Source organism: Blennius ocellaris (genome assembly GCF_963422515.1).
Source record: "Blennius ocellaris genome assembly, chromosome: 14".
Taxonomy (NCBI): Eukaryota; Metazoa; Chordata; class Actinopteri; order Blenniiformes; family Blenniidae; genus Blennius; species Blennius ocellaris.
The window spans coordinates 15,075,548-15,103,147 of NC_137663.1; the positions used below are offsets into that span (position 1 = coordinate 15,075,548).

General features: G+C 39.8%; 1 protein-coding gene across 1 annotated transcript in view; it reads right to left on the reverse strand.

Moving 5' to 3' along the window:
* nrxn2a (neurexin 2a) overlaps positions 1–27,600 on the reverse strand; it is a gene marked incomplete at both ends in the record, with an annotated part of 96,586 nt that overhangs the window by 15,863 nt on the left and 53,123 nt on the right. The window contains one exon of the mRNA XM_080509455.1: positions 1,548–1,729. Coding sequence (XP_080365581.1) covers positions 1,548–1,729 — 182 coding nt within the window. The remainder of the gene's footprint in view (positions 1–1,547; positions 1,730–27,600) is intronic.

The following is a 27,600-nucleotide window of genomic DNA, read 5'->3' on the forward strand; positions in this document are numbered from 1 at the left end:
CACAATATTAAGAATATAGGAAACTATAAAACACCAGCATGATAATTTGATTAATCCCATATGTAACTCAATGAGTTAAGATGACTTAGATGACTTAAAATGTCACTTATGAGTCAATGTAATACCTCGTGTCTTGCATCCTCTCCAATTATAACAACTCTGAACCTTTGAAGAAAAATTGTATTGTGGATTTGAAACCAGCTTTTCTTTAGATCTGTGCTTTTCAGTAACCATATCTGGGTGGGTACAACAAAATGTTTGCTCACGCGGGTGTTGCTGCAATTCTGATTTTTGCCCTTTGTTTTGACAACAGATGTGATTTTAATTATTACACCCCTCACAGACGTTTGACAGATCTCCCCTCTGGTTTCCATCATGGCACACCTGGCCTGTGGCTACATACTAAAAAGGCTGATTTCCCCCCAGAAAAGACGCCGTTTCTGGCAGCTGCCGAGGAAGTAACTTGGTTTCCGCCAACAGACGCCAGAAAACATCTCTCAATCTACTGATGTGTACCCGGGTTCAATACATGTGGCCGTAATTCATTTGTTCCTGTTTTATCTCAATATTTGGACTCAGATGGTACTAATCAGTGAATCACACAAGCTGTGACGCTTTTGAGCCAAGCTATAATAATGGCATATTCTGGTTAGAAGTCAATTTTAAAAATAGACCTAAGAGGTTCAGTTGAATTCATTTTATATAGACTGCAGCATTACATCTCTGTCAGCTGTTTGGTGCAAATATGAGATTGTTTTTGTACAAATACATTGCCATGCATATATTTGAATAAAAACCATCAGAGTATAAAATATTTGTTGTGTCTGGAGGCTTTGCTGATGGGAAACGTGTATTTTCCACTTATAGCCTCAGCTTCGATTTACAAAACAAAAAACCCAGGCACATGCTAATCACCCATGAATGTCAGCTACTGAAACCATACAATGAATTAAGATTAAAACTCATATATGTTTCTTTTCATCCAGTGTTTGATGCACCGTTCCATTTCGTTTGCCACTTCACCCTGACCTGATTTTTATGAGATCAAGCAGGTAGTGAGTCATTACGATCACAAACACGACGCTTCATTTTAGCTGTACTCAGAGTGTTACATTAAAAAACATATTACGGATGACCACCAATGCTGTTAAGGTTAATTTGCAAGCTATTCATCAGGCGGTAATGTCTGTTTTGAAATACAGAGAGCATCATTTTGAGCTTACAGATACAGATGGCATAAATCTGCTGGCTTACAGAAGAAATTGAATTATATAGAGCGGATAAATATCTCAAACTCTTTGGACATAATCGATTTTTACATGTATTGTTTATACATCACGTTTTCTTATGCAAGATTTATGAATCAGAATGGGACTGTGCACAAATATTCACAGCATTGCCGGAGGTCACATGACTAACCGCAACATTTTTAATCCCCTGTTTTCTTTCTTCTTTTAATTGATTTCTGCAGTATGATAACCCACAAATTTCCCCATTTTGATGTGTGACATTCGCCCCTCAAAGCGCCACAACACTGCCGTGCTTACTATGTGCAGCTGAAGGTAGTCTCCGAGCCCGTGGGTGCTCTCCACTCGCACCAGGATGGCGTCCTTCTGCTGCGTGCTGAAGCCCACGGCCAACCGGTCGGCGCGGGTGCTCGGCCGCTCGTTGGGGGCCCAGGTGAATGTGATGAGAGCCCCTCCCTTCCCAAAGATGTATGTCGTCCCAGCTGAAACAGAGGAAGGAGGGAACACAAGTAGTCAGTCGGAAATATCTTATCTTTGACTGTAACTAGCATTTTTAGTCGTATTAAACTCATAGTTCAGTAGACTGCTGCTGGACACTGAGGAAGACACAACATGCAGAGGATTTTACAATCGGCCAGAATCATGAATAGTAATCGTTCCTGCTTCACCATTCTCACTCCAACATTGTGTTTTACGCTTTGCTAGTTACAGCATGTGCATTTTCAAACACACACCTAGTGAATCCCCAAAAAGTCATATACAACTTCTGTGCAAATGAATACTTTAGATTTTACAGTCTTCGCCAGTGTTAAAAAGTTGGAGAAGAAACATTTTTCATATCTTTAGGGAACAATGCTTCCATGTAAAGATGTTCAAAAAATTAATCTGAGATTCCCTAAAGCTATGAAAGATGTTTCATACAGCGAAAAAGAGTATAATCATGTTATTTGTATTTGATTAAAAAAAGATGACCAAAGTCACATATGTGTCATCTTTTTTTAATCAAATACAAATAACATGATTACACTCTTTTTCGCTGTCTTTAAAAAGCCACTAAATGAAGTTTCAGGAAGCTGTCAGAGATAAGCATCCTAATATTTATTATCCTTATTTCTATTTTGTAACATGTCCATTATAAAGACAAGCATCTGCTTCCTCTCTCTTAACAACTCAGTCTCCTGTACTCAGCCACTCTGCACACTCACGTTCTCTTTTGTAGCATCGTACAGCAGGTAATGAAAAGCTAATTCAAAGCAGGAAGAAGATATTTCTCAAAGATGCCTGCTTCCCTCTAAAATCTCAGTTGAAAAAAAAAGAAGCCTCATTTTACAAAGTAAAATAAAGCTTTACAGTCACAGATGTATGTATATAAATAGCAGCAGTTGAGTGTTGCAGTAATTATCTTTTAGATCTTTTATATTCTGAATCACACAGAATTTAGGCTGCATGGCACTGAAAAGGCAGAGCCTGAGTCAAACCCAATAGAAATTCAAAAATAGAGGCTGAAGCTTTGCCCTGCACTGATTTCACAGAACGCAGAAAGAGTGGGAACATAATCCAGGAGATGGGACGAATAGATTAAATCTACAGATTTGCATTTGTGAGGTAGTCAACTGGGTTTTACACGACACACTGTAAACCGCAGCAGTGTTGTTATTCTTGACAGAGTAATGAGCTCATGATGCATGTTTCCTCAAGAGTTTCATGTCCTCCAGAATCACTGAAAAATGTATTGCTTACAGTCCTTCTCATTCACTCAGTCTGCTCATCCAGCTTAATGAATCCCATCATCAAATACGGCCTGCAATTATTACAGCATTTGACCGGCTAATTTCAAGTATGCACTTGAGTGTGCACTGAATTGTCAACATGTTCTAACCCTTGTTCCTCTCCTGTTTCTAATAGACATGGAAGCCTGTCTCGGTATGAAATTCTTCAATCTTTTTATATATTGATTTTTTTTTTTTAACAATCCCTCATGCTATATGGGATGCTTAAGGACCAGATTCACTGTCTAATTTACTTCCACAAGAAACATGAATCAGTAAGCAATTAATTTTTAATAACTGCCATTGATCTAAACCTGATTAAAATGTATCCATCTGCTCATACAGTATGTAGCAGGTGCATGGCAAAGCAACAGAGCCTGCTTTAGCGCCTGTCACACATCAAGCTATTTCTCTTCTCTCAGAATCCTTCCTGTCTCCTTGAGATAAATGAAGCACATTGATGTTAATTTGCCATTTATAAGTATTGCTTGAATTGCAAAAAATACCTGAGAAAATCCATGCAAGTTCGAGATTAAATCCTTTTGCTGCTCATCTTGTAAATCAGACCCTTCTGCACGTTACAAGATGATACATATCCAACCTCTCACAAGCCACACAACACCAATTTCTACTTTTGAAAAAAAGAAAAAAAATCACATTCACATGAGGACATTCAAACCAGAGTAGTAACACGTTATGTAAGCCATTTAAATTTAGTGTTAAATACAAAGTTAGGATTTCAACAACAGGAGGAGATTCCAAGTCTCTTCCAGTTGTAAGAGCATAAAGTGTTCCGAGACTGGAAGGCTTCCAATCACATAATATTGTTGCCCTAAGCTGCCAAACAGGACGAGGGAAAAAAAACAAAAGTTAGGATTTCAGGTGTTACCTGAAGAGAGAGAGAGCGAGAGAGAGGTATAATCACAATGCCATGACAGATGTGCAGTCATCCTGCTACATGGCTCAACAGAGACAACAATTACCTTTGATAGTGCTCCACAAATTCATGTTATTATAGGTTTGTTCTAACACCTGAAACCTAAGTGTTGTTTTTATGACTGGAATTTTCAAATAACCAAATCGCCCCAGATATGGGTATCCAAGTACAGGGAAACACTTGTCACAAAACTGTAGCTTCAATTTCCGCCGTAGAGAAAATCTCCTCCTCCGTAATGGAAATTCTCCTTACAGGATTTCAATTGATAATGACTATCAGTGGTTCGTTTCTTAACATTAGGCTTCCTTACATTAAACGCCTAATCCATAGACTCAAAGACATCTTGTACAGCCGCTGGGTTTAATTGAAAGGACAGGTCTTTGAACAGCTGCTGTTTCAAACAAAAACATTCTTTTTAATCTTAATTAATGTCTGAGATTTGCACTCAGCAGTGAGTCATTTACATGAGCTATATTGAAGAGTTTCAATTCGTTTTTTTTTTTTTTTTTTAATTTTCATATTGGTTTCTTTCTTTTAATTAGTTTTATCTTCATCTGACCTCCTGGTCTGTCTTTATTCTTTCTCCAAGAAATCACTTTCATGTGCAGAATTGTGGATAAAAGCTTCCTCTGCTTCTTGCAATTGAGGATCAAATTTCTAATCATTAAAAAAAATAGTTTAATATCTTTTTTATGTATGCCTTTGGCATTATGAAGCACATGAATATACAACCATGTACAATCAAATGTATTGTAACAGCTCTGCATTCAACAATATTTACTCTTTTATAAAATCATAATGTAGCTGCCCAACAGTAATCAAACATGAAGCACCACATTTTTTGAAGGCCAAAATGCTGCATAATTAAACCATAACGCCTATGGATTTTATGAATGCATTTTGAATTTATTGAACTGAATGTATGTAGAATGTAGTTTTCAGTCATGTTAAGGATGTTTGCATCATGTTCCATCCATCCATCCATCCATCCATTCATAGATCCTTGATATTCCCATTATGAGGCATAAGTGGAAACCACAACAACATTGTACAATCCTCAATAAGGTCACTATTTCGAAATATATATGAAAGTGAGAATCCTGAACATCCTTTTATGTCTTGTTGTTTATGCTTTTGTCCAAATTCATCGTTCAGATTGGTGCTTATGATTTGTTGGATATCAAACATTCGCAATAATGCTTTAATTCAAAGACATGTTATCTTATATAACAACACCAATAACATCTACTATCACGTTAATGTTTTTATAAAGAACATTAACGTTTCCCTATTAAAACCACCATTATGAGAAACAAAATCTTTGAAGTTAGAAGATTATGCTTTCTCATCTAAGCTTCATGTTTTTCTGCTTTGTTGAAATAATGCTGGCATGTCTATTCCAGAAGTCGTTCTAAATAAAATAATAAAATAAACTATTGTTCACTGCCATTGCTGAGTGCAGAAAACAAATTCGCTTTCATATTTGATGTTGCTGCAAGTGATGGGGGATCAAATTGTCACTGCATCTGAGTGAAAATCTAGATGCAGCTACTATGAGGTTTCAGCAATGTGAATTAGTAAAAAAAAAATCAAAAGAATATGTTTCAAGTATGGAGTGCTTTTACTGATTTGCAGATTTCCTGATTCCTCTAACCTTATATCACCTTCAGCAAAGCTGGAGAAATTCAAATGACCTGCACTGTAATTAGCAGTGACCCCTGTTGATTCTTGAAAGTGGTGTTGGCCCCAACATCTCAGAGTGTTTTTTTCTTCAGTATTGGCTGAAAGAAAACAGATAAAAGTCCAATCCTTCTTTTTTTTTCTGCTGCACTTAACTGCACCTCAGCATGCTCGTGTTGCAGCGCAGCTCAATTTCAAGAGAAATGGTCAAAACTATTTGGATGCACAAGTAAGTGAATCTGACTTCAGACAAATCGGCTGGCAAAATTCACTGATTATATCTGCTGTGATGCTAATCACCAAACCCATAAAACACGGAGTTTGCCGCTTATCCTCAGTGGCTGCCGCGGCCAGTTGCTTCCTCCACTTTGAATGATAAATGATGCCGATGGCAGGTCATATCAGTTGTTGTTAATTTATGCTAATTCTGAGAACGTCTTGATAAGCTTAAGCTTATTAACCAAATTATTTTAAACCAGAAACACCCTAATTGGATCACTTAGTATGTGGAAAAATAAGGTATGCCAGATTAAGTGGGTTATATATGCAATTCAAATGTGTGAGATACATCTTTTATCAGCATTTCGGTAAAAATCACTCTTGGGGTAACAGACGTGATAATTCCAGCCTAAATATGAATTAATGTATCAAACATTGCAGATCAGAGGCAAGAAAGAATTGACTGGAAAATATCTAATCAAATCTGGAAAAGCAATAATTTATTCAAGGCCTGACTGGACATATTTAAAAAAAAAAAAAAATACATTTTGAAATAACTCAGATATTTATTTGAGACAAGACTGTAAATTTGAGACGAGCTGGTAATACGAGTCGAGACAGAGGAAATTGAAGGGTGAAGAAGCGTAACATTCGCCCTCTTTTATGCGCGTCATGTGGAAATGTGGAATATTAATGCACCTGCAGGAAAACATGGAAGCATCTGTCTAAAGGCAGCCATAACTCCTGCATTAGTCATAACATTAAAGCATTTCATCACACCTTTCTGTCACACTGGTTCGTCTCCTCCTATCTTCCTTTTTTCAGTGGCAGACCCGCATCAAATAAAGAAGGCAGTAAATCAGTCTTGTTAAGATTATTACTATAAACATCACAGTTTGCTCCCTTTAAAGCGGCTCTCCGCTCCCCCTCTGCCAACTCTCTCGCGGGAGCTCTCTGCTCTTCTCTCATGGCTGTACAATACATCTGCGCTGGGATAATAAGGCTCCCTCTGAGATTATCAACTGCAAAAATGTGCCGCGTACATCACATCATTATTCGCGAAACCCTCATAATTAATTATATCGTGCGCGGGCATTGTAATGCGCATGGTGCTTGCATATTGGATGTGGATATTGTAAAGGTGGGAGGGTACGACGTACCTGCTGGAAAATAAACTGAAATCATTACGGAGGTCAACAACTTAGCGTCAGATTCACTTGCTATTCAAAGGCGTTGTATCAGTGTCAGCGAAGCTCCTAAATTTCTATAAAGCCACCATGAATGGCTGTCAAGTCTTAATGGATCTTCACACAACAAATATAACAGTATGGATTGCTTGTTTGTGCCAAGACGCACGCTACCCACTCAGACATCCTGTCCTTTTCATTTGCGCTCTTGGCCAGCTGAATAAACAAGCGACGAGGCGATGTGCTCATAGGACTTGCAAAATACGCTAAGATGCTGGCAGTAATTTGCATCACATGTAACAGTTTAGGAATGAAAAGGTTTTTAAAAAAGAAAAAAGAAAAAAAAATACACCCCCTGAGCTTGCTGTCATCCTGAATTCTTGTGGCCTGAGTGAGCGAGTGTTACCCCTCATTATACTTCTAATCATGACTTTTATAAAGGCAGAAATATTTGTGATTCATACGAATGACACCTACTATCAGCTGTACATTACAAACCTACAACAGTGGAATAAATAGTAAACTACTCATGTTCTCGTCGCAATTTGTGTTGAGATATTCTGTACACGTTTTCTTTTTCCTTCTTCCTTTCTTTGATGTTTGGTTGATCAGTGATGGACCCTGCCTTCACCAGAGCGAACCTGAACAGGTTAAAGTGGCACATAAAATGCATCGATCGACGTTTGGTTGGTTGTTAAGTAGTATTTGTGGCTGCATGTCGCTGTAGTGGTTCAATTCCAACTCAGAGGTAATCGGTATGAGTCCGGTTTGGGCCGGGGGCCTTCATATGCTCTCAGGTGTGGTTTTCTCCATATACTCCAATTTTCGTTTCGGGTTAATTTGTTAACTCTAAATTACCCATCGGTGTGAATGTGAGTGTGACGAGAGACTTTCTGCTTCTCTGTGTGCCCTATGATGAAGGTCCAGGATGAATCCTGCCTTCATACAGTATCAACTGGGACTGGATCCAGTGCGCCGCTAACTTAAATTGGATAAAATGATAAACAGTGATAGTGTTGGCCATAGTAATGTTGGCCATCCTGAATGTAATAAAGCCAATGACGTAAATAACTTGCCAATAGTGTCATAAAAAAAAAAAGCATCAACGTAATAAATGATTATGAAGACATAAAATCCCACCCACTATAACTATTTTTCATAATAAAATGGCACGGAACCTGCAAAAAAGGCGTAATTACCAAATATTGCAGTCATATCTATATATTAGAACATTCTGGGCTGCATCTATTATTTGTCTCGGATGTTTTTGTTTTTTGTAAATACTACTTTAATCATGTAAAAACCTATGACGATATTGGTAACATGTTATTATGATGATGGATCAAATGTGTTATTGACAAGTTATTACATTATTAGCTTCAATACATTTAAAAAAGCCAAAATTATTACATTATTAGTTGTTACTAACATTTGTCAGTTTGGACCAATTCTAGCTCCAGTACAGTTTTTTAGTTTTTTCATAAACACTGCCAATGTAAAGTGAATAAGAAATAAACAAAATCTATTTATGCTGTACATGACTTGAGGTTTTACATTGAAACAGTTCAATTTCTAAATCGCAAAAGGGCCACAGGGTGGTATCACATACTGCACATTCTGCTGAGGCAGTTTGTGAAGGGCAACAAGGGCACTTTGCTGGGAAAACAAAGGTCCTCCATGAGGAATATAAACTTACATAAATCTCTCAACTGTGAGCAGTTTTGCAGAAATGGGGAGTTATGGAGAAATATTAAGTTTGAATTTGTCATCTGACTTATGGCATCTGAGGCACACTCTTCCATGGTCTATTAAATGCATCTCTGCGAAATGATGAAAATGAATAGTGCAGCCTAAAACCTGACAGTGAGGACATACGGGTTTGAAGACAAAATATGGCTTTCAAGTTAGAAGGTGGCATCACATATTTAGTACCGTGAACACAGACTTTAGGAATGAAATCAATCAAATCAATTAAATTTGATCAACCCAGAGCCAGACTGAAAATCCTCTGAATCTTAAATGAGGACGTGTGCAGCTGGGGCACGCAGGCCTCGGCTCCATTATGGTCGAATTGCCATTCCTGCTCCTATCAGCAAGATGTATCCAGACAGTCGCTCCTCAAATTGAATATCTGCAGCTCTGAGCACCTCAAACAACCTCTTGTTCTATATTAATATTGAAGCATTCTTAAATTTGAATTTCGGGTGATTTGGTTCATGGTGAAGCTCCTTTGACACGAGTGCGTCAATGTTTTTATTGCAAAAGTCAAAGACATTCCCCATCAGGAGATTCAATCCAATGTTCAAGGTTTCTTTTCCCTCCCTACATCACAGTGGTGGCCTTCACATTCAGTTTTCTAGATTAGTGTGGAAAAATAATTTTTCATCACACTATGACTAAATAGGGTCGTTAGGTTGTGGCAACTTGTGATGAATTCAACTGTCATTGATCTCTAATGAACTGACCTTGAATGAGCCGCATTTCAACCGCTAATCCTTAAACATTTCAGTTAAATCAAAACACCAACTCATAGCTGCTCTTTCTCTAAAAGCAACATCAGAACTGTCATAAAGGGAGACTTCACCACTTTTCCACATCAAAGTCTGTTTATGGGTCTTGGGGAGCTTTAGTGGATCCAGAGGGAGCTGCATAAAATATGATAAATGTTGGTTGAAGCTGAAAACTACCAGTTTGAAAATGAATAAAAAAAAAGAAGCCAGCTCACCAGACCTCTGTGGGCTGCTCCTCGCCTTGGCTTTAACTCCCATTTTAAGCTGCATCACCTGCTATTATCACTACACATGATTTTTCACACTATATTGTTAAATTGCTTTGTGAGGGCACTGTGTATCAGGTTTTGGCGAGGAAGAAAAATGTTTCAATGTCTGTAATTCCACTGCATCAAAGGTGGTGCACGTGCATTACTGCTAATGCACACTTCACCTTTATTCTCGGTGCTGCTTCACAATAAAAGCCACTGGCTGAGACACGGGGCTGCTTAAATAAGAATGAAAAATGTGTCTCCAAGACCAAACAATGTGAGCTTGTTTGACTGGGATATAAACAGACACACCAATTGTTGCCTTAATTTCTGCTGCATTTCTGCCAAAATAGCTGCTGGAGGAGTGTTTACTGTGGCGCTAAGCTACACTTGCTGGGACACAATAATCACAGGTGTCACCAAAGCAAGACTTTGACACTTACTTGAATGAAAACAGGACCTTGTACCCTCCATGACAGGAGTTTTCTGATCCTTAAACATTCATATACTAATATGCGTGCATATTTACGATGAGATGGAGCCTCCGTGGAATTGAATAAAACCTTGGAATAAGAGAATTACAATAGGAGATCAGAAGAGCTTTGAAGACACCCTCAGATAATTATTTAAAAAATGGTTTTACTGAATAATTACAAAATTCAGACTTGGTCGTCGGGTTACAGTGGTTATGGGGGGTATCTAAAACTCATCTCACAGCAGAAAACATCATTATTGGCGAGTCACACTTTTAGTTCGAGCTCTTCTGTTGTATTTCATCAAAACCACTAAGATATCGTCTATATGGTTCATCAGTTTTCCCAGACAAGGGGATTCTCATGATATAATGAGACCTAACTGTGGCCATCGGGTAATATTCATTGTAAAAAGTGACATGTTGTTTATGATCAGTTTTATAGTAAAACCAGTAAGAACATTTCGATTAAATCTTTTAACTGTAGATTCATGACATTTTCATAAAATGCGGCTCAGTGAGATTTCTGCTTTACTTCAGAAAACCTAATATGAAGTCTGTCAGCGGTACAGGTTGACTTATGATGTACCCTCTGACTCGTGAATAAACGCACATCTTTTCAATATTTACCAGCATGATTGCCTTTGTTCAAAGCAGCATACCTTAGGTTGATCATTTGCTGGTAATATTCAGTTTTCCTTGGCGGTTTATTTCTATTCCAAACCTATTTGCTTGACAGTGTTGTTTCCAACCATCTGCGCTCATACACAAAGCAATTATATCTAGCACGGTTAAAGCGGTGGTGGAGCGCACATAAACAAATGTTGATGGCACTGTCTCTGTTTCTAATGACCTTGTTGGACTTTCTGCTGCAGTCTTCCAAATGACCATTTTCATCGCTGCAACATCACGTCTTTGTTGTCATTCAAATCCTTTCAGAAAACGTCCAATGCTCCTAGTGTGCGTGAAGTCATGTAGAGTATAAAAGCAAACTATGTGTGACATGGTCGTTTTGCAAAGAACACAGCCTTGAAGCTTGCACTTCTTTTGTGTCTTCATTTTTCTCACCGGTTCACGTTTTCATTCCGCCGTTTGTTATGCTTTGCTGCAGATCTGAGCCCGAGCAGTGGCTACCGCGAGCTCTCGTGTCTGCCACTGCATTCGATCCCTTGCCTCACCCACTTGTGCGGCGCATTCAAAGTATTTGTATTCAGGACGAGAGCACCGGTGCTGATGACCATCACATTATGACTAATAAAATTCGCTTGCACAACAAAACATACAAGCTGTGGAGAAAAACCATCGCTGTTCCACTTTGGGTTTTTTTTTTTTTTTATTATGGCACGCTGGTGTGTGTATGTGTGTCTGTCGGTGTAGGTGTACGGAGAAGCGCTCCACTATCATCCTTGAGGGTAATGTAATATGTGACCCGGAGGAAATTGAGCCCTCTTCAACAGACCTCCCGATGCCCCTGTCCCTTTGTTTTGTTCCTTTTCTGCTGCTGCTGAAGCAAAATAACACCAAATAAACAGTGGGTTGCATCTCACTGCAGTCAGCCTTCAGACAATTATGTTTTTGTCGTTTTGACTAATGCGTTGATCTAAGGATCAACCTGCTTCCTGTTGTATTCAATCTTTCAGACTCAAAGGTATCATCATTGTAAGAAGCTCCCAAAACCATTGCCTCCAGTCGACACAGCTCTCTGGAAGCATTAGCTGCTCTTTGCCTTGCCACAGCCAGACAGTTCTTACACTAACGTGGGGGCCCTGGAGAATGAAGTGCAGCAGATTTTTACTCGGTGTGTTCAACGTGCCGGCATGTTGGGAGCAAGATGAAGGGTCAGCTACAGTGCAATCTTGCTTGCATTTTAGTTGAGAGCATACTGGGTTTCAGGCGCAGAGGGTTGTAGTGCAGTCTTGCTCTCTTGCAGTGTAGTGGTGAGGTGGTTAGTTCAAAAAAAAGAAGAAGAAGAAGAAGAAGAAGAAGAAGAAGAAGAAGAAGAAGAAGAAGAAGAAGAAGAAGAAGAAGAAGAAGAAGAAGAAGAAGAAGAAGAAAACTTCAGCATAAAACCTGCTGTGAAATCACACTGCGCTTAAGGAGCAAAACTCATTGAGGGTGGTTACAAAAAAATAAATACATCTCTGAGTTATCGAGGCACTGCAGGGTCAAAATATGAACTGTGGGACACAGTAAGCATGTTAGTTACATTATATTCTTCAAGCTGGCTTCAAGATTTGGCTTCTCCTTGCAGAAGATATGCTTTAGTTAACATGGTGGTAACATTCTTCAAATAAAATTCCTTTTTAATAGGTAATCCAATCTTGTAAGATGATTTGTTTAGCACATGGAAATATTTTTATTAATATATATATATATATATATATATATATATATATATATATATATAATATATTTTATTATATTAACATGGATACAAAGCTGAAATTAGTGCGACTATTTATTGAAACCATGCGGCAGGTTTTTGTGACTGTGTGTATGGGAGGTATGACTTGAGGTTTAAATGTGAAACTCAAGGTTTCATCTGAGGTTTGTCTAAATAAAAGACTGTGTAGAAATGCAGGGGATAAAGAAAATACATCTTGATTGGGATACATAATGCGCTAAAGTGAATTTGCTAACTTTTTAGAGCTGAGACAAGAGCTGCTTTTTTAATTTATTTTTTTAAAGGTGCAACAACTATATTAAAAAAAAATGCATTTTCATAGAACACTTTGTTGATTTTTCTCGGTTGGCTGATTCTTTGATAAATTCTACGACTGAAGTTGAATTTTTTTTTTTTTATTTGCTTACCAAAAATATTGTTTCACCTTTTTTCCAATAAATGACATCAATCTGTCTACATGAGTGATGTCTACCTTTATTGGCAAAAATCTTAAATTACTTTACTTCTACTGCTCATGGTCTCCTAATGGCAGCTGTAATTTAAGAAGTTGGCAACATTGTTAACATAATAATACAAATAAAATCCAACATGAATGAACATTAGAACTTAAGACAGATGAAACTGTCTTCATTGAGTGCACAAGGATTCTTTTCTGATTTGCTCTTGGGGTATATTTAAAAAATGGCATCATGAAAAAATAGTGTTGAGGCAGTTCACATAGATTTGTTCCTCTTGCAGCCGCTGAAATAATCAATCATTCCTCCTTGATTACAAGTGAGGTTTGCCTTTGAAGCATTGGGCCAAAAGGAATATTGTTATGGAAAGTGAAAAGAGGCTGGATTTCAGTCATAAAGGCTTCTTGGCAGAGCTCCCTCGAGGCAAAGTGCTCTATACGTTTTAATGTGAGTTACCGCTACTATAGGGGGTAAAGTGTATATGACGCTATAGAAAGGCAACCTACTGAGCCAAAGCCACCCCTCTGATAAACTCTCAGGTTTGACCACTGTTAGAATCAATCATGTTTTCAGTTATTGTGAAATGCACAATATAGTACATTTTCTTACTGATGATTGCAAATAATAGCCAGTTTTGAATTTGTTTGGTGCTTGATGATGTCTTGCATCCAGGGCGACTGTGGTTCGGTTGATCATCTCTACCAACCAGTCATCTGCCAGTTCAATTCCCATCTCGACCTGTCCACATGTTGAAGAATCATTGAGCAAGACACTGAACCCCAACGAGGCTCCCAGTGGGTTGGGCTTTACATGGTAGCCACCTCCATTGGTGTGTGAATGTGTGTGTGAATGGGTGAATGTGAATAACAGTGTAAAGTGCTATGGGGACTGCTTGCACGGTGAAAAAGCACGGTATGTGTGAAATCCATTTACCATATCCTCGATGAGGCACTATTGATAGACTCCCATCATTTGCGCTTGTTACTCTGTAACAAGAATAATGTAACACCACATGCAATAACCTGTGCTTCGGATGAGGAATGTGAGGCATTGCAGCAGGGTAGGTGGCCTATAAATAGCAAATAGCCCAGGGGCCTCCAGAAGTCTTTGGCTAGCCTTGAAACACACACATACACAAACACACACATGCATCCATTGTGTTGCATCTTGTTGTTTTCGATTAAGTGATTAAAAATGAAATTTACTTTATTTTGGCATCTGTGACAGCAGCATGTACGAAGTTTGCTTTGCCTTTTATGTTGCCTGTGTGGCTTGTCCTCATATTTCCATGGCTCACTATGACAACAAAGGTTGACCAATATCTGCATGAACATTTCACATAGTGCATTATGGGACTGTGGACATTGGAAATCTAAAGTGCTGTCTGCATCATTTATGTCGCAGTAAACTGAATTTCTTGCTCCAAAGCATTAACATCCTAATAACCCACAATGCAATACAATCTACAATTCAGGTACTTGAAAATGTATGAGTGAATTCTTTAAAGTGTTTTGTTTTTTCCCCCACTCGGACTTGTTTGATTGCGAGCTGTGCTGTGCCTGTCCCACCTGGTCCAGAATCATATACAGTAGCTTTATTAGCACAGATCTAATTCATCACCTTTTTAGCCCTTTTGTAACTGACACAACCGCTGCTGCCAAAAAGACAGTACAAATTTATCTGCTCTCTTTTTATAGGACATAAAAGTGAGTCTTAGGACAGAAATTTCAAAGTGAGATATAAGAGAGAAACTACTCCAGTGTCAGTGCTTTGAAGGAGCCAGTTTAAATAGCGTATCCAGTTTGACGTACATTGGAAAGGATGGGCCAACGCTTTATAATCCTCCAGTGAATGCAAGCTATAAGCATATCTTATCAAATATCCAATGGAGATCAGTTGATCAAGCACAACAAATTGTGATGATTGTCTTAAATTTTAAGCGATTTAGGCAAACTATGATGAGACGGTATGCAGGAAACTGCTGCAATTACCTTTGTCACAAAAACAAGGCTTATTACATTGGCTGCTTCATGCTACTCAGATAAACAAGAACCTCGTAGAGAAAGATAAGGAGATTTGCAAAGATGATTCATCACACTGTTGATGTGTGTTTGTGATACAACAAACACAGCTGCACCAATTCTGGAGCATTTCAGACAGCAACACAGGGAAAGGGCATTGAAGACTGATACTAATGGGCAGATGAAGGAGTTTAATGATGCACAGAAGCTGCAGCACATACATAGTTTGTGTAGGATCCATCATCCCACTCGCTGTCACAAGAAAACCACCAACTGTGCCACCAATAACTACAGCAGGAGCCACTCAAGCTGTAAAATGCCCAAAGAAAAACCCTAAAAAAAAACAACAACCCACTAATACATTCATGCCATGCAACAACAAGCCGAGGAGCCCATATAGAAACCTTAACACTTCTGTATCTTGTATTATCAGAAAAAAAGTAATGCAGACAGTAGTAACAATCTTGGAAGGAAATATCTTACCATGGCCCCCTCTGGTAAGAAAAGGCATCCTGTTGATAGCAATAGGAACAGTACCATGCCTGTTGTGGAAGTGGTGGACATGGTGCGTGGTGCTGAGACTAGAGGAGACACGTGCTGTTCCAGTCTGGATGGGCAGTACAGTTAGCAAGGCGAACCAAAAGGCTAGTCTGGAGCAATAAGTTAGGCCCATTCCTAAGCTGTACTGTGACCAGCGGCTCCACTGTCCAAGCACAGAGGTGGTTGCAAAGAGTCTCCCCATGTATGTTACATCCACATGGGCCCAGGATAGATAATTTGGCCAAGATTTGGCCTCTGGCAGCTCAGCTTTAAGACAACAGGGCATCTCACTGGTGAGTGGGGCCCATTTCTCTCCTAACCCCTCAATTTGGGTAAGGAGTTAGTATATGGTGAAAAAAATATCCTTTGTGCATGTACAAAAAAGACTAAATCAATTTTGAAAGAGACGATCAGAATCCAGTTATTGAAGAAAAACCCGAAAGGGGAAAAAAAAACAAAAAACAACTACCTAATCTTGGTTAACATTTTGCCATGAAAAGATGTTTACTGCAAAGAAAATCCATTTGTAAAATCTCTCTAAAAACCATCCCAAAGCACATTCTTCCAAAAGTGATCCAGGTGCATCCAAAATACAGGAGAGATACACATCCAAATGAAGAATCGAGGCGAATCCAGCTGCAATTTCAAACAGACGTGTTGCTGGACCATGATATTTAGGCATAGAAAGTGGCAGGACTGAGATTCATGTGATAAGAATTCTGATAAGAGTCTCCATCGCCCACAGGTACAGCTCGAGGGCAGCTGAGCCTGCCCACTAAGAAGAGTGCACCTCCACCGCAGTAGAAAATAACACACGCTTCCGTGGGAAAATGGATCATCTCATTAAGCAAAAAAAAAAAAAAAAAAAAAAAAAAAAAAAAAATCACAAGCAGATAAGAATACGTGCAAGTGAAAATGCAGCGATGAAGGGTGATGCAGGAACCAGCGCTTTTGTTCCCCTTTCGCCAGGGAATGAGAAGAGAGCCGAGATAGGGAGGGGGTAGAAGGAGAGAGAGAGCGGGAGAGAGAGAGGGAGAGAGAGAGAGAGAGGGAGAAGGGAGAGAGGGAGGCAGTATCTGCAGCAGCGCGGTAAAGGAGAAAATCCAGAAAATAAATAAATAATTTCTCAGCAGCTCCTCATTCAGTCTCTCACAGGCGCAGCAAATCCGACGAATGGCAGTCTGTGGTGTGGCAGAGATCCACCACAATGCAGCCGCAGCAGCCGAGTGTTTCTATCTGAAATGAATGTCAGATCCTTCCCTCACGCACCACCTGCTCAGTCTCACGCAGTACAGTCTACTGCTGCATTCCCCCTCACTGCTGCTCCTTCTTTTTTTTTCTTTTTTTTCCCTCCTTTATTCTCTCCGGTTACCTTGTCCAGATCTGCTGTACTGCCTCTGTCGGAGGACGATTAACGTGACAGCCGCATGTGTCTGCCTCCGGAGGAGGGCAGGTGACTCTCTCACATCAGATGGCTCGGATGGCAGGGGCTGAGATGTAGCCTTGGACTGCTGCAGCAAAAAATTATGCTAATTAAAAAAAGAAAAAAGAAAAAAAGAAGCCCCGTCGTATCATAATGAATCCGGGATGCGCGAAAGTCCAGGGCAGCCTGGACCTCAGCAGAAATAACCGAGCTTCAGAGTTGTGGTCTAATGAATGCAAGATAAAGGAGCTCTTCTGAAAGCATACTGTAGTCAGAGGCTCTGATCCGGTGAGGCACAGCATGTGCCTCTGTGTGTGTTTCTGTGCATGTGTGCGTCTGAGAAAGAGAGTCTGTGAGCAAATGAGTGAGGAAGGGGGGGGGGGGGGGGGGGGGGGGGGTAGAGAAAGGGTGGGTGAGCAAAAGCAGGCGGGAGGGAGACACGGGAAGAGACAACGAGAGAGAAAACAGGCAGCCTCGGCGCAAACACACGGCGAAATAGTGAGGCAAGTAAATGGGTTATGTGGATAAATACATGCTAGAGATTCACAGTGCACTGGCTTTCAGGTCCTGGCAGTAACACGCAGGAATCATACTGCAGAGGAGGAGCCTGATTTAGGTGAGCTGTCAGAGCTGGTACAGAATGAACACAAGGGTATTGGTATGGACGGGGCTTCTAACATAAAGACTCAGGAGCTACAAGAAGCATGAACGATTGAAACACAAATACCTGTCAGAATGATGTAAGGCAGCTCACTACCAGGAACTTATAGGCTATGCTTTCTATTTTAAGGAAATCGGCAGCATCAAAATCCAATCTTAAAACCTGTCGTTTCCCCAGCTCTGGACTTCTATACATTTGCTGATTTTACCCTCCAAATCAATGTATGCTAAAACCTTCTGCCTGATGTGTTCACCTCATATCTGTATACAAGCTCAGTCGCCCCCTGCTCTCATGCTGTTTAGCCATGCAGACCTTATCCTGAGGTATTCTGGCTGCTTCAGGGCTGCTCGCGTTTTTGGGTGGGGGGTGTGTGTGATGGGAAGATGAATTGGAATATATTGACACTTTAGAGGGTGAACACATTATTCGAAAGAGAGAGACAAAGTGGGGTGGGAGGGATGAGAGGCGTAGAGCCAAGACAGGAGAAACAGGGAGGGAGAGATTGCAGGGGGAGGGAGGGAGAAGAAGAAGAAGGGAGACTGCAGCGATATCAGCTAAATCAGGGTCGATAGAGATATCAGTTGGGATTGCCTGGTCGGTTGAAAGGACACACATGGAAACAGGAGGACACAGGCAAGCCATGCAGCACCACCTCTCATAGTGACAAGAAGTCGACGCAGGCCATTACTCAAGCAGAGGAGGGGGTGGGGCGTGGGGGGTGGGGGGAGCGAGGCTGATTGAACAAAAAGAACAGAGGAGGGATGAGTGCATCACACTCTGGAATGGCAAGTGCCCTAACAGCGTGTAGACATCCATCTACTGGTATTATGAACATAAATAAATTGAAAGAAGCTGTGGACACCCCCCCCCACCAACCCCACACATCTGTCCAATCTGAGTCACAGGAAGATTTAAATCCTTTATGTGTATCCTCCTCTATATGTTTCTCAGTAAAGCCTAATGCTGAAAAGTGCAAGCCAGATTAAACAAGCGGACAACAGAGCTCTGCCTGCCGATAACACGTAGACACATATATACAGTAATGACTATTTGGTCGGAAAACACACTGACAAGCATGGAGAATAATCCCCGGATGACGCCAACAGAAAAGTCAATTTTATTTCAGAGCTTCAGCCATTTTCTGTTCCACAGAGCTAACATGAGGGCAGCCATGACCAAAAAAGAAGAAAAAAAAAGTCTGCTTTAAATTCACAAGCCAAATTAAACCAGCCTTCCACTTTCCAGTAACCATGAGCACTATGTACCAGAAGTTAGAGTGGGATGATTTATAGCGAGTGACTTGGACTGTCAGGTTCTCCAGCATGTGAACATCTTTCGAGCCAGTGATATCTCGGTGAGGGCTGTCTACAATGGAAGGCTTGCATTAATCAGTTTACGTGCTTCAGGGTTGCTCAACATGATGAAAGCCATGCTATCTGGACAACAAGAAGAGGGAAGCCGCGTGATTGTAACCTTGTGTTGTCCTTGGCTGCTTAATAAGTTAGAAACCATTCAGTTCCTCCCATTAACCCACAACTCGACGCGCGTCATATTATACACATCAACTGCACATTTATGATGTGATTTCTTTCTGACCTTGGAGGGATTTTCTAAACGGAACAACTGTCGTATATGTGTGATTTCTGCAGTTGCAGATCAATAAATCTTTCATTTGCATTTTTATTTTTTTCTACCGGCTATTTTAAACCCTTTCTCCTCACTTATAGAGCCTTGGCAGATCTGTGAGTATTTACATAATCACATTATTTTAGCATAAAATGGCATATTACATAGTATGTATACTACAGAGAAAAAAAACTGTGCTTAAATTTTCTTCTTGAAAAAGCACAAGTCGAAAGGTTTTTCGCAAACTTAAGAATGACATGATGTGAGAAGACGTGTACAGCGTTTTAAAGACTTAAGAAACCTAAATGTGCATGTTTGTTCTCAGGAGGATTTGTGAGAGACGATTTTTCACAGACATCCAGTCTCGCCCGAGGGGGTAAAGTAGCAGGATTAATCATAGCACTTTCAGATTAATTACTCATAATGCGAGCATCCACTGAAAGGCATGGCCTGCAGTTGTGATGTTTGGTTGATTTCATTAGGCTCAAAGCGACAACACCTAAAATAAGCCCAGCTTCAACAGTGCAAGGAGAGGAGAAGGAGTGAAAAATCTGAAGGCCCTGCAATGTACAATGGCGCCGCCAATAGATATGTGTATGAACAATAAAACTAGCAGATTCAAAAGAAAATTTTTTTCACTTCACAAAGCCAAAGCAGCAACCGGAAACACTCTCTTATTAACATGTTTATAATGCAAGTTTGACCGTCGTTGGCTCCCGTGTGAAAACCGTCAACCTCCAAATCTTCAGCAGCTACACATCTATAGTAGGAGAGACTTCACTTATCTAAGGAGGATATACAGCTTTACCCACAAAACATTTCTTCCCCTAAGTTCACACCTTGATTAAACATGCATTTTCACTTCTTCTTTTTTTGGGGGGACTTGGGTGGCTTGGCAGACGATGTGCACTTTCCATCTGAAAAGACACTGCATGTGACAGTGGGTTGCATGTTGCTGGCTGCACATCGCGCTGGCAAAAATAGATTTAATTTGCTTGTTTAGCTGAGCTTACGAGTGTCAGCATGTCTTCTGGAAAGGAGGAGCAGCGGCGATGCTCAGAATGTGGCGACACCCCCCACTTCCATTTCTCCAGAAACCAAACAAGAAAAGGAGCAACAGCCTCTTGAATTCCATCAACTACGATTCATAAATTCCTAATAAAGGAAAAGAGATGTTTAGGGGGAGAAAAAATGGGGAAAGAGAATTGCTTTGATATCAGCTTTGATTTCCCTCCCTCCTCAATCACATGATTGCCATATTTTCATCATGTGCCTTGGGAACCATCGGCTGGGTAGCGTTCCAAAAAACCAGGCCATGTTGCTGTTGGCTTGTAATGATCTACGTATGTTGCTCCATATATGAACATTAAAAAAAAAAAACCACACTGGCAGAAGTGCATTGGGTAAATTACAGCTGACATGACTGCAACTTGTGCAGTATACAGTAATCCACCCTGTTTAGCTGGATTAGTAGCTGTTTTTGTCTGGTTTCCTCCCACACTCTAAAAAGCATATGAGGTTAATTGGTGCCACTAAATTGCAAGTCAGTGTGGAAGTGAGTATGTGTGTGATTGTCTGTTTCTCAGTTTTAGGTTATTTTCCTATTATGGACTGGTGATTTGTCTGGGGTGTAACCGGTTGACTGCAGCACCCTGAAATTCTTAACTGGATAAAGCAGCACAGAAGATGGACAGAACAATGGTAATTTAGTTATCAGGTTGGCTGCACTCTTTACATATCTGTATCCATTTTGCAAGCCAATTGCTCGAAAGTCATAATTCTCTATGCATTATCAGATGCGTGTGACAGGAGACTGCCTTTCCCCATAGTCAGCTGGGATAAGCCACTGAACCGTATAAGACAATGGATAGATTGATGATGCAGGTAGGCCTTTTAAAATAACACTGCTCCAACTGGACACACTGTGAGCTCACTTTGATTTTTTTTTTTTTTTTGGTGCCTTTGAAATGAAAGCGAGTACTGTATTCAAAAGTGTGACTTCTTTTTAATTTGACTTGGCAGAAAATTAAGCGCAAAGGTCCCGTCTCTTTTATGTCTATCTTGCATCTCGTTTCCCAGTTACTACACAATGATACTTCAGACATTAATGACTCCCTTCATTAACGATTGTGTGCAACATTTTCAGACCAGAGATTTTAGATACTAGTAGGTCAGCCATTCTTGTGAGAAGATGCGCTGTCATCTTATCTTAATAAAGTAGCTACAGAGAGGCATGAGAAATTGCCCTATGATGTAACAAATTAATTTAGCATCAAAACCCATTTGACTTCTTGGCAGAATATCAGTGTGAACATGAAAAAATGTTTTCGTTGCCCTGGCTGATTAAACAAAAAACACATTGTAAATGGCTTTTTTTTTCTTTAAAGGTAGAAATAGGCAAGCTTGCACATGGTAAGTGAGAGAAAAGGTGTGTGTGTGTGTGTGTGTGTGTGTGTGTGTGTGTGTGTGTGTGTGTGTGTGTGTGTGTGTGTGTGTGTGTGTGTGTGTGTGTGTGTGTGTGTGTGTGTGTGTGTGTGTGTGTGTGTGTTAACTTTGAGCAGATTGTGGGCTTGCATCACCTCAGTTCGAGTGTCCTTGCATACACTCCAAGAATGGTTTGGAGAATTCTCTTCTCGTATTATAATCAATTACAAGGGACTCCACACATTGTCCTAAAATTTTCTGTGGACTTGACCTGGAGCTTTACTGTACGACAATAGGCCTGCTATAATGTAGGTAATGCTTTTTGGCTGTACTCCCAAGTAAAAGCTGGCCTTTGCAGCTGTGACCCAAAAGCTCGCTGATAATTGCATATTATGGCTGTCAGGCTGAACAGACCTTTTTTTTTACTCTCATCCAAAAATCCTCCATAATAACTTGGCTTTTAAAAATTTTTTTTTTATTATTACCTTTCCGTAGGCTTCCTTTCATTATTTATTATTTCGAGGACAGATAGCTGAAAAGCAACAGAAAGGATTTTAATCAAATATATTGAAAAGTGTGACAAGGAACACACTGGATTTTTTTCTCACAAGGTAACATAAATATAAACACGGTTAATGTGGTCTCAAGAGAACAGCCAATACATGTTTGTGAGTTTCTCTCCACTGACAGAAAAGAAGGGTGATTAATCACACAGTCTTATCTATACATGGGTTTTTGATTTACGGTTATATAATTACATGTGGATGCAGATTATATCAGAAAACAGTCTGCGATAGGGACTCCTGTTGTTACTGCTCTTGACCACTTGGGGAACAGAAAGAGAAAGAATGAAACAGCCTGTGACGGCTGTGCTGGTCTTTTAACATGCAAACCTCCGGCTCCATCAAAGCAGTGTCAGTCCTTTGACACCACAAACATTTCCCACTGAGGATTCTGACAATCAAATAAAACCACAGAGGGTAAATGGAGTGCCATAGGTAATAAATAGGGAGTGCTTTTCAATGCAGCCTTCTGATGTGTGTCAATATTCATTTGTCACGCCCTCCTTCACTGCGGCTCCGCACTTAACTTTAATTAGCACCATATTTCATGTGAGTGACAACCGAATGAGTGAAGGGACCTGATCCAAGGCAAGCGACCGTCTTAAAACAGAATGCACCTGCCTTTATGCTTCAATAAAACTGTGGGCAGACAGGGCAGAAAAACATCCTTCATTCTGACTTTGTATTGTTCATAATCAAGGTGGATTACCCTACAGATAACCTTGTCTGTCTGTCTGTCTGTCTATGAAGTTACATATTTGTATTGGTTAGTTATTTATTGTACTACTGCCAAAATATAGAAATAATTTAGCATTTCAGCAGTGATGTGGTTCATCGACAGCAAGAGGTCAGCCTGAAAAAAAATTGAAGAGTTCTAAATATTCTCAAAAAAAAAGAAATACATATTGTAATTAAAAACTATTAATGACCTGATTGGGAAAAAAACAAACAATAATCGTTGAATGAAAAATATCATATTGGTTCAATATGGGTTCTCTTTTCAGTTTAAAAAAAAAAAATCTATAGTTAATTTGTCTTATAATAATTGCTATTTAAAGGAGCATAATGGAGAAAAGATGAACATTTCACAGCAGGGTTTTTTTTTTTTTTTTTTCTCTCATATCATATTGTCAATACAAAATGTTAAGTCCAAAGTTGCTTTGACATTTTTGTGTGGGTTCTTATTCAGGTGTGGATGTTGTCTGTAGTCCACACACACAGATTTCAGTGATGACTCATGACTAAACATTTATCTGTGCATTGCAGCTCCTCTGAGTCGATGATGGTCAACACTCCCGGAAGAGAAAGCACGGAGGGTAAGTGAACAAAGGCTTGTTAGCCCACTAATGAAATGCAGCACAAGTCTGTGTGAGTGTCTCTCTCCATGGTGCTGAAAGTTTGATAGTCCGTCTCTCTGTTCCTCAGTCTTGGAAAGGAGTCTGACAGCATCTTGTCAACTGTGTGCTCAGTCCCTTTCCCCTTACTGAATCTGAATCAAACTTTTAAAAGTACTTCTTGGTGTAGGAAGATAAATCAACCTGATATTTAAGAATTTAGTTTCTTCTAATTACACTGATAGAACACTGGTAATTTTCATAATTATATAAGGACCAATTACAAGACTGCTATCGTGACAGACACGAGGAGAAACTGAAGTAATTATCCATCAAAACCCAACCGTGAATATATTGGAGGGCTTTCACCTCATGTTTAATCACAGCATTTTCCCGTTACTACAAAGACAAAAGCAACATTTGCTCCTCACTGGAAGAGCCGTGCTGCAGACGCAGAGGATAAAGTAAGAGCAACACAGTGAAAATAATATGACTGCCATTTCATCATTCAAAGAATAACAATTGCATAAATCCCCAGCGTTTTACGTGAAGGCTTTACAAAAAATAAGAGCCATGGCAAACCTGTTCGTACAGAAGAAATAGGAACAATACAACTCCAACAATAATCTCCTTACAACACTGGAAACATTAAAGATTAGTTAGCTGCCATCTTACCATGCCTTAGGATATACCTAACAGAAATCTTTGATGGCGCTTTGATGCACGCCCAACAGTTTTAATATCACAAGGTATGAAGAGATGTGCAGCCTTTGCAGAAATGAATGCATGAACAACATGTTTAACACGTACCACTTCCCCTTTTTATATGCTGATTCAATCACAGTACGAGTTTATTTAGAACAGGAGATGTTGTTAGAGAGTTGATTTGAAGCAGACAATACAATATGATAAATGGATTTCATTTGTATAGCGCTTTCCCAATGCTCGAGCAGCCCCCCCCAAAGCGCCTTACACTGTTAATCGCATTCACCCATTCACACACACGTTCACACTCTGATCAAGGCGGCCGCCTTGCAAAGGTATTCACTTTATCCATTGGGTGAAATTTGAGGTTCGGCACCTTGCTCAAGGACACCTTAACATGTGGAGGTGGGCAATCAAACCTCCAACCTCCCCCGTTGAGAGACAAACGTTCTACCGACCGATCCAAAAATACAATATAATTCAAGACAAACAGATTGATAGATATGAATGTCTGACTGCAACGTTACTGTTATTGGCAGTGAGGGACTAGCAACTGATGACGATGATGAGATTAGTAACACAACTGTGATCATTGAATTTTACACACACTGAACTTATAATAAATTGGTTGTACATGTGAACAATTGATGAACCGCTGTCTTTCTCTGCCCTGCTCAGCAGGCCAACCATTAGCTTTAGCGTTCATATTTAACTGCAAAGAAGAGAAGTTCCATTACCATTTCACCAAACCCCTGCGTGCTTAAACCAAGAGTTATCCAAACAGTCCTTCCTCGGGACTGTTTGTGCTGGACAAGTGGATTTCTTGAATAGTCTTCTTAATTATAGATTTACCAACTCTGAAGCAAACAGACAATAGTTTATAAACAAAAGCTGCTTATTCTAAGGATTATCAACTTGATACTGAAAGAGACTAATTCAAATCCTGAACTATTGCATTGCCCAAACGGCAATGACATTCAAAGCGTATAAAGGACGAGCAGCGTTGAAACTCAAAGCAGGTAAGAAATGAATACGTACATGTGTCATGAATACATCCTAATCTATATAACAATTGTACCTCGGGAAAATTGTATAAGGGATGGCGGCTTGCTTCATGATAGGTAGGAAGCTTTGCAGATCTTTTTATTATTCATTGAACATAGAGGAAAGTGAGTGAGCAATCTATCAAAATGAATTGGGAGCAAAGAAAAAAAAAATGTAAAGGTTTTCTTTTGCTGAGCATGCAGAGATTGCTGCTTTGTTATACAATGACCGGAGTGTGAGCCAGGAATAGAGAGGAGGTGACAAAGAAAAGGGGTAGATAGGGAGAAATAAAAAAAAGGGCTGGAATTGGAGAGCTTGTTTGTGTGTGAGAAAGAGATACAGGCACTGAGAGATCACTAGTCCATTTGGAAGTTATATAAAATACGTCAAATGCAAAGTCTGGTCTCCGTGACAAAATTGTGCACAGCGTACAAACAGTGTTAGAAATTAACTCCAGCATGTGTACATGCAGTCACAGTTAGCAAGTTTGCAAGTCAAAGATGAGAGCGAGGGCACGAATGCACATTTCATGCTGCAGCGTATACAGATTGTGGAACAACAGCTACTTCTGTCGAGGGCTCGAATTGCACAGTGGCGCATCTCTCGGCATTTTATTGCAATAATAAAATTAGGAAATCACAATCGCAGTTGGTCATAAAAGGCCAAATTGCCTCATAATGTGTTTGTAGGGGAGGATTTTGGTACACCTTGATGTGAGGCAGATCGAGTTTATCATCAAATGTGCTATACAGGTAAATTTGCCATAACTTGAATATATTCATGAATAGACTTAATCTTAAATCAAACATGTATTTTTTCCCCCCCACCCATTACAGGCAGTGTACTCACAACAAGTCACGTCAATGAAGACTGGCACTACTTTGGTCAGAAAGGTGATGCCACAATACTTGGCATGCACGTCACAAATGATGTGATTTAGTAACGACAGCTCTGACTATCACTGCTATGCAGAAGAGTGCAGCTGTCTTGAATGCCTTGTTATACCCTGTTTCCATAAACTAATCTGCTGAATGCCAATTTTATATGGATCGCGAGTTTTAATAGGTTACAGAAGTGGGCTGGGGATAGTGGAGGATTTGTACATGAGCTCTTATCTGAACTCGGAGGCAGCTCCAGCAGCAGACAGTTGCTCTGGCTGAAAGGAGTAGACGACAGTTGCGACCTTAAGTACCGAAATCCATCTTAGGTTGAAGTATATCAAGAGTGATGTATAGTCCGCTGTTCCTAGTATGCCAAGTGCAGGCGCTTCGTATTGACTGCATGTGAAGCTGTGCTACGACCATGAGAGTAAGTGTGGTCACTGATAATCCAAGGTGACACACCGAGAAGAAAACATGTTATTAAATGTACCATCGTAACAAAGTCTGACATTAAAATGACATTTTTCTCATCTTATACATCACTCGCTTTTTTTTTTTTTAAACTTGATTACAAGATAAAAGATACTTTAATTTGTGCCATCGCCGCTACAAACAGCACAGAGGTGGGCCATAATTGGCAGATCATCCATGAACCTTGTGCTTATTTCTTTTGGTAACTTCAACTGGCTTCTTATTAATTATGCAGTTCCGTGTTTGACGGCATCTTCCCAAAAAAATTGAATCATTTCACAGTATCAGAGCACGTATAAACTGAGCACATATGGCCCTGCTTTAAAGGTCTTTTATGTTGTTTGATGAGCTTTAAGACCAGATGTGTTTTACAGCTCAGAGATTATGCTAAATAAGCTTTAATCTCATGTGATCCAACCCTGGACCAGCACTTGTTCAATTGTAGAGGTAAAGATTTATTAAGAGTATCTATAATCCAATTCCAACAACTATAACGGTTGAAAAGATCATTTGTGATGCTGCAAATGCAAAAGTCAAAGTGTGGATGCAGGGTTTCCAAACAGAAGTCCATGTGCTCTCTACTCCTAAATTCTTCATTACAGCAGTTTATAATTTCATTGAGCATCAAACGGAGTGAGAGCTTGACTTTGTGAGAGGAACACAGAGTGAATGATGTATAAGTGAGTATGTCACTGTGTCTGTGAGTGTTAGAGAGAGTGACAGAGAGGCAGAAATGAAGCCAGAAAGACGCAGACTCCGTTTCTGTAGGCCTCTGT